The sequence below is a fragment of the Oculina patagonica genome, chromosome 1 (assembly GCF_052425735.1).
Source record: "Oculina patagonica isolate OP01 chromosome 1, crgOcupat, whole genome shotgun sequence".
NCBI lineage: Eukaryota > Metazoa > Cnidaria > Anthozoa > Scleractinia > Oculinidae > Oculina > Oculina patagonica.
The window spans coordinates 41,950,385-41,958,467 of record NC_135758.1 but is presented as its reverse complement, the minus strand read 5'-3'; the positions used below and the strand labels follow the sequence as shown (position 1 = coordinate 41,958,467).

Genomic DNA, 8,083 nt, shown 5'->3' with positions numbered 1-8,083 from the left:
GTCACGGATTGTAGCCAAATTTAGGCATGGGAAATGGCCACCAACTTCGGTGAAATATAAAAATAACCACTTAAAACAGTAAAGAAACATTTCAATAACACAGCAAATACAAAAGAAGTAACGGGTGGCCAAACGTGACGAAGATTGAAACGGATTGCGAAATGGGGTTTCGAAATATTGTTGGGCTGAACAGTTTTCAAATTTAATCTTGTTGCTTGTAACTTTAAATTATGACTCCCGGGAGACACATTTGGATGCAAATGAAGCTATGGTTTTGTCATTTAGATCCATGGAAGTAATTTCTTTGCAACCATTAAGTTTCATAGTGAGTATTTGGCAAAACTTTTAAATAAATAAACTTAACTCATGATCGATCAACCGTGACACAGTCCCGGGGGTGGGGGGGTGGGGGGCACTCAAAAAAGTTTTATACGGGGAGGCTCCACCCCTAGGTCCAACCCACTACCCTTTTATAGACCGTTTTGACAAAAAAGGCACCCCTTTTGTATACCTTTTATTGAAAAAAGTACCCCTTTCACATACCTACACGACACGACATATACTTAAAACAGGACGTTTTCTTGACATTTTCATGTAGTGCTTAATAAATTAACACGAAACAGCCATAAGTTGCGTCTGTTTGAAATATTTAATTTAAAGGCTTTTTTAAATATCTTAATGACAGAATTTCCTACCCTTTCATTTACCTCAACTTGTGAACCCCCTACCCTTTTATATATCTGAAGCCTGAGAAAGGTACCCCTTTCGGGCTGAGCCTCCCCATATAGGCCATTTTAGGGAGTACCCCCCCCCCAACCCCCCCAGGGTCACAGACCCTTTAAGCCAAGATAATAAGCACAATACTGATAAATATTTAAAACATTACAAACTTGGTTAATTTTTCTAGTACTAAGATATAGAAACAGAGTTGCATATGAACGCAATTATTAATTTTTGGACCATGGGCATTCTCTGCTACAAAAGCAGATCAATGCAAGATGCCAATATTGCAACAGACAAATTAATGTTAAATTGTTACAAAGTCTTTACTTGAGGAAAGAAATGTTAAGGTTATAGATTTAACTGGAAGATGTGAGGTAATTTTTTAGTATCATATCAAGTCATGCACATCATGTCATATAAAGAAAATAACAGAGAACAGAGAATATATATAACATATATATATAACTGGATTTATGAAAACGTGGTCAAAGAAAAGCCGGTGACCTGAGTGTTTTTGACCAAGTACATTACACTGCAATGTGAAAAGATTAATTTCACATGCCGAGAAAGGAAAAAGAAAATGAACTACAACGCTGAAAGGTAAAAAAGAGAGAGGAGGAGAGAAAAAAAGACTGACATTCACTTTAGTTTTTATATCGTCTACTTTGGAGATAGTTTCTGGCGAGAGAAAAAAACGCGCTTACGTTAATTTGTGTTAACAACAGTGAAAATTTCACTAACCTGGTTTTCATAAATCCAGTCATATATATAACAGAGAAAATCTATTTAATGATCTGTACAAGAAGGTTCTCCACAAGTAAACAACAAGTTTCAGGTTGCAAAATGACTGAAACAAATTTTATTAAATTTGGGTAATGATAAATAATTTATTAAAGATTAGAAAGCACATCCCTATGGTTGAGTATCATTCACAATGAAAGTACAAAGTAAAATCTTACGAGCTTTAATTTTGTATTAATAAAATATTGAATAACCATTTTAGGAACATTTTGCTTTGCTCTGTACCTTTGCATGCCAGTCATAACCAACATAAGAACAAGCACCATTTTTTGCAAATCTTTGCCTGAGTACTGGATTGATGCATCCAGAGTTTCCAATTTTATTACCGGGTATACAATGAAAAACATAGCCTGAGTAATGTTGAGGCCCAAGTCTTTTCCCAGAAAAAAACAAAACAAATAATTTTCTCTTGATTAGAGTGACTGGGAAGGGTTGAGAATAAATCTGTTTCCTGTCACCATTCTATTCCGACCACCACTTTACACCCTTCCTGCTTGCCCTGTTGGCTCCAGTGTGGGATTAACTTGAACCTCTGCTATTAACAGACATCTCTCACAGCCAGACACGCCCCTTTTAAAGACCGACAGAGGTACTCATTTGAACCAGCCAACTGCACATGGTACCTCACTTGCAGACACTTCCTGTAAGTATCATCAGGGGCAAATAAGGGGCCCTCACCCTGTAACAAGCATGTCTCTTTCACTGTAGTCACCAACGCATTTCCCAGTTAACATAAACCTATAAGAGAAAATTCATAGTTATCAAAATAACGTAATATTAGGGTTCACCAGTTCCCATTTTCCCCTATGAAGCCCTACTAAATATAAATAGTAATTCTCCCAACTAAAACAATAAGAAATGTATGGAGACCACTAGTAAAAATTTTCAACAAGCAACAACATCTATTTGTAGAACAAATTTTTCAACATACATTCTCGTCACATTATCCTGTCTGCCATCTTGTTAGAATCTCTTTACCCCAGCCGTCTTGTCAAACAGTGTGGGTTGTAAGAACTCTCCTTCTTTATCCACAAGGAAAAAGAAACGATGTCCCTTCAACTTCAGTGACATCTGAGGCTTTGTACCTTCAAAGACAACATACAAAAAATGTATATTTATTTAACATTATTCAGTTCTTTTTTATAATTTAATTATCTTAATTTGCTGTTGTTTCATTTTGGTTTCACGAGACTACGAAGTTTGATCAGTTTAAAGGATGGAATGGTCAGGGTTGTCACTAAGGCCAGGGGCCAGGGATTTCCCCCACCTACTATGAGCATAACCCCCCGGCTACTTTCATGCAAAACAATGTAAATAGAATCAAAAGAACTTCCTAGCAATTAAATTCTCTGCCCACTAATTGCATATACATCTCAGTGACTGCCCTGTAAGGTGCCACATCTAGCAGAGTAAAATATATTGAATTTTAAACCCAAAAAGTGTAAAATTTAAGAGATAACTTTCCATTTATAAAGGAGCTTCTTGTATAAGCAAAGCAGAAACATCCTAATTTCCAGTTTTAAAATGCAAAAAATGTCATTTACAAAATAATTATTAGCTAAAACACAAAAAGTTAAATCGTAAGTACATGTACATACCCAATCTAGAACCTAAACAGGACACATCTGAGATCGGGACAGTCACTGACCGTGTTCCACCTAGTGGAGTATGTGTCACCACCCTTAAATTATTTCCCTGCAGGACCAGCCGATTAACACTCCTAAAATGCCATCAAAGAAAAATAAGGCACATTACAATCAAAAGGGATAATTTCTTATAACACATTAAACTTGGATTTCTAAATTACTTCACCAAAAGTTTTCCAGTAACTTCTACTTGAGTTGCATTGTACCCATCATACAGTGTTGAATCCAGATTTGCTCAAGGAGGGGGGGGGGGGTAGCCAAATGATGATGTGACAGTAACTTTTCTTGCTTAAAAAAATGTGACTTCCAAACTCTTCTGATGTTAGTGTCTTTTACGAAATGGGAGGGGGTGAGAAAGCACCCTGGGTACCTCCCCTAGATCTGCCTTCACCCAAGCTAAGAAGGGTCTACTTTTTGCATTTGGTGTAAATCGCATGAGCTGAAACAAATTCTTGCAGTTTGGGGCTGTGTGTAAATCTGTTATCTTTCAAATTGTTGAACTTCTTAGTATGTTATATTTTTTGAGCTTAAGGTCGCGCGGGACCCTTGCTCATTAATAAATTCATTAGCCAAATTTCTTGACGGAGTGCTATCTTGTAAAGCTTTAATTCACTACATTTTGAACATCGATTCCTCTAAAATTTAATAAGGATACTCAGGGATGATGGAATTACATCATGATTGTCCTTTTACTGAGAGATGACTGTTGTCTGTGATGTTACAAGCCCTTAAAAGTTTAACTGCAGATAATGCGATTTTGTGTCCAAGTTTTCAGCTAGAACAGCGCACCAAATTAAATGATTATATAGCTTAGTGATAAATCTTAACCTCTTTTGTGCTATGGCTAGAACGAAATTTTCGATTTCAAAAACTCCTACAAGTTAATGGCTTCTAAGAGAGCAAAAATGTGAAATCTTAGCTTTGAAACGTGCTATCTTCATTTTCAGAAGGAAATTTAAAAATTCGCTCTAGTCATAGCACAATAGAGTACACCAAGTTTATGTTCCTCACGAATCAACTCTTGAAATTCTATATCGGCGGAGAAAACTTGGACACAAAATTGCAGGTTTTGAGGCTTCCAAAGATCTTCCGAGTCAATGTTTACAACAACGTGTGATATATTCAAAGCTGTGAATCTAATTATGATAATTCCCTATGTTCCAGCGCACGTGGCACAAAGCTGAGAACAATTACTAGTAATTACTTGTACAAAAGAGTTTAAAAACAAACATTCTCATGAATATTTCGTTTGTTGTCGGCTTCAGTCGTCCGGCAGTTCGTGCATACTCTTTAAATAAATACATACTAATGATTGCAAGGGTCCTGCGCGACCTTAAGTCAGGCCACCACCTTAAGTGCTTCCCAAAAAATCTGCCAAAACGTCCCAAAAAGTGAATCGATTAAACCTACACATACCTGAGACTATAGATGAATCCTGATGTGGTAAAAAATAATCCCACTGCCACAGCAAAAGAAGCCAGCATAACAGGCCTCTCCTGTGGATTTATTAGCACAGGAGGAATGCATTTTAATAACAAATGTTCAGTTAATTTGATTTCTTTAAAAAAACTTGCCATTGTTAATCACAAAGGATGTGATAGTTTTCAGTACCTTTCTGGTTTCATAAAGAGAACAAATTATTTTCATTCGGTGGTTACCAACGTGTTACAATGTGTAAACAGAGCAATTTGACAATGCCTAATAAAATAATTTTCATCCACACTAGTCCGGATAAATTTGAAAGTGCATCTATTTTGGTCAGAAACAGATAAAAATTAATGCATTTTCCAATACCCACTTTGAAGAGCGTTTTCAAAAAGGTCAGCTTTTGGTGGACAATTTATCTGGACTAGTGCGGATGGTTGGTCAAACCAGAGAAAAATTATGCATATTCACAATTAATCCAGATTAGTGTGGACCCAGGCTGCATTCTACGTAGGTTTAGCCAAAGATCTTTGGCGTGGATTTCAAACTTGCATGGTGTATTGGCGTACAATCTTAGTCAGCACCTTTTAACTGGCGTACAGATGACTTTTTTAGGTATGAATGATAAATGACCTTGGCGTAGACCTACAAAAAAGCCTGGCATGGTGTGTACACGGAATGCACCCTGGGTGTGGACAGGGCCTAAAACTGACCTCCACAAATCTGACTATTTTCCAAGAGACTCCAGGGTTGGATGAGACATCAAGAATCTTTCCCTGGCTCCTCTTGCTTTCAAGATTTAACAAGTCTGCTAATTTTATTCGGCTTAACTGGAAATAGGCCATCCATGCCCAAAATATAAACTGACTAGCACAAGCAAGGCCAACAAGGCGAAAGAATTTCTGGCGATTATAATAATAGAGCGTTACATCTTTCCAGGCAGGTTCTTTCTTCTTGGTGTAAGATGAAAGCCTTGCTTTCTTTAAACACTGAAAATTAGAACCAAAAGGCATACTAAGATCACACCGATAAGTTAGAGCAGTACCTTGAATTAATTCCTTTTTCTTCCCCAGGGTGCTTATACAAACTGATCTTTTGAAAACAGCCTGAGCTGAATGGGACCCAGGGAGCCCAGCACCACCCCTCAAAACCCCCCAGCCACAACCACCACAACCAAAACCACATCCATTCTCGTCCCCATAGCCCTTTCGTTTCTCTTAGCCGGATTGGCACGAGAAAACGAAGGGCTCTGGGGACATTGGATTTTTGAATTAATTCGAATTTTTTTGATTGGCTGTTTGGAACAAAGAATTCCTAAACGGAAGTCGAAAACGTAACGACTCTCTCATACATTCTTTTGAAACGTCATGACTGCATACATGAAGGCCGGAAGTCCTAGAATCTAGGACAGGAAACTCTGTGTCCCCAGAGCCCTTCGTTTCCTCGTGCCAAGGTCCTGCCGGCTAAGAGAAACGAAAAGGGCTATGGGGACGAGAATGAACCACATCCCTTCCCCACTCCTCCTTGTCCCCATCCTTTTCTGTAGTACATCTACCACCATAAGTAAGAGGAAGCAGCGCAAAAGACATTAGAGCACGGGGGAGGGGTAGCTGACTTGAGATAAAGTACAATGACTTGGTGGGGTATTATTCACAGGCAGCCCAGACATTGTTTGTGATCCACTTGCTTGAAAGCAAACTGGGAAAGTTTTAACCGTCAGCCACCTGAGACATCAAATAACACATGTACAGGGTAAGGTCAGTAACTTTTAGGCTAAATTGCAGAATACCCCGCAACTGAAGGTTCTCTGCGTAGCCACCGAAAAATGGCTGCGCCGTCGGAGTGAGCACTGGGTACAAAAGTAGCGTTCGTGGCGAAAGGACTGGAGAAGAATGATTTTTTTATGGCTACGCGTCTACTCGTTGTTGAACAAACACAAATTAAACTTACAATACTTATAAAGGAAGTTTTACTTTAATTCAAATATCAACACAGCTCAATTTAAGATAGGCTCTTAAATTTTATTTGGGTTGTAAATTTTCTTGATATCTCCAAGAAAAACGTCAAATAAATCTTCATCCTTGTGCATGTACCGCCACAGAAATTCAGCTAAGTAACCAGAGTGCATATATTTTCTAACACCAAACTTAGCCTTAGTGTTAGGGTTAGCCTTAGGGTTAGGGTTAGTGTTAGGGTTAGCTTTAGGGTTAGGGTTAGGGTTAGTCTTATTGTTAGCCTTAGGGTTAAATTATGACGATGTAGACGCGTAGACGCGTGGCCACTTCTCGAGGAAACTTCCAGGACTTGGAATAAATTTCAACGGTGTAGACGCGTAGACGAGTAGCCACTTCTCGAGTAAACTTCCAGGAGTTGGAATAAATTTCGACGGTGTAGACGCGTAGACGCGTAGCTACTTCTCGAATAAACTACCAGGACTTGGAATAAATTTCGACGGTGTAGACGCGTAGACGCGTAGCCACTTCTCGAGTAAACTTCCAGAACTTGGAATAAATTTCGACGGTGTAGACGCGTAGACGCGTAGCCACTTCTCGAGTAAACTTCCAGGAGTTGGAATAAATTTCGACGGTGTAGACGCGTAGACGCGTAGCTACTTCTCGAATAAACTACCAGGACTTGGAATAAATTTCGACGGTGTAGACGCGTAGACGCGTAGCCACTTCTCGAGTAAACTTCCAGGACTTGGAATAAATTTCGACGGTGCAGACGCGTAGACCAAGCCAGCTGCACCGTGTAGCTAGAGATGCGGGGTATTCTGCAATTGCTCCAACTTTTATTTGAATCCTTTACTACAAGTTGAATTCAGAGCGATTTACGAACCATTCATATTACATAATTATTGTCACGGATCACATCTTTCTGGGCCGCCTCTGTATATTATTCCCATTAATTATTAAACTGTGTTAGTAAACTATCGCCGTTTGTGTGAATGAAAAACCTTTTTACACGAACAACCCGTGAAAATGCAAACAATAAGACAAGAACTGAATGAAAAAAAAAACGATGGTAAATAAACTACAGAATGAATTTCGAACAAGTGCAGTGTACGTACAGCTTCGTTCTGAAGCAAGATTAAAAATACCAACTTCAAAAATAAATGCAAGAAAATAAATACCTGTAAACACCTTATGCGGCCTAAGAAAGAAATTGGTATCTTCCTTTGATGGGTAAAAATTGAGAAGAGAAACATTGCGGTAAAAATTTAGCTATTAAAGATTTCTTAGCTGTCCGCCATCTTGAAGTCACCTAGCGCCAGCCTTCGCGCGACACTTGATGACCGAGCTGTTGCAAAGGTGATAAAATTATACAAATTTCAATTTTTTTCTCGTGTTCTCAAATTCCCGTCCGTCCTGTTTAATGAAAGTACAGTAACCTTTAACAAACAGGTTTGAGTTCCTTATTTGTTAAATATAGACCGATTTTGCTTTATTAAACAAATGAAAAAAAAAAACAAAAAAACAGCGATACAT

The 8,083-nt window shown here is 38.4% G+C and overlaps 1 protein-coding gene across 1 annotated transcript; it reads right to left on the bottom strand.

The window, feature by feature from the left end:
• Positions 1 to 1,746: 1,746 nt before the first annotated feature.
• Positions 1,747 to 7,864, bottom strand: LOC144632507 (transmembrane protein 223-like). The gene is made up of 6 exons (XM_078491174.1): positions 7,729 to 7,864; positions 5,309 to 5,584; positions 4,587 to 4,666; positions 3,123 to 3,244; positions 2,456 to 2,609; positions 1,747 to 2,262 (listed from the first exon to the last, which is right to left on the bottom strand). Exons 1-5 carry the CDS (start codon positions 7,801 to 7,803, stop codon positions 2,488 to 2,490), a joined length of 675 nt encoding a protein of 224 aa, XP_078347300.1. The 5' UTR covers positions 7,804 to 7,864; the 3' UTR covers positions 1,747 to 2,262; positions 2,456 to 2,487.
• Between the last annotated feature and the right edge of the window lie 219 nt (positions 7,865 to 8,083).

What these genes read in the sequence shown, in the direction of transcription:
- LOC144632507 (XM_078491174.1), bottom strand. Translation starts at nt 7,803, where the DNA reads ATGTTTCTCTTCTCAATTTTTACCCATCAAAGGAAGATACCAATTTCT. An exon ending in AAATAGTCAGATTTGTGGAG is followed by an intron (nt 4,667 to 5,308) that starts GTCAGTTTTAGG and finishes ATAAATCCACAG; the next exon opens with GAGAGGCCTGTTATGCTGGC. An exon ending in CTGTTTAGGTTCTAGATTGG is followed by an intron (nt 2,610 to 3,122) that starts GTATGTACATGT and finishes TTGTCTTTGAAG; the next exon opens with GTACAAAGCCTCAGATGTCA.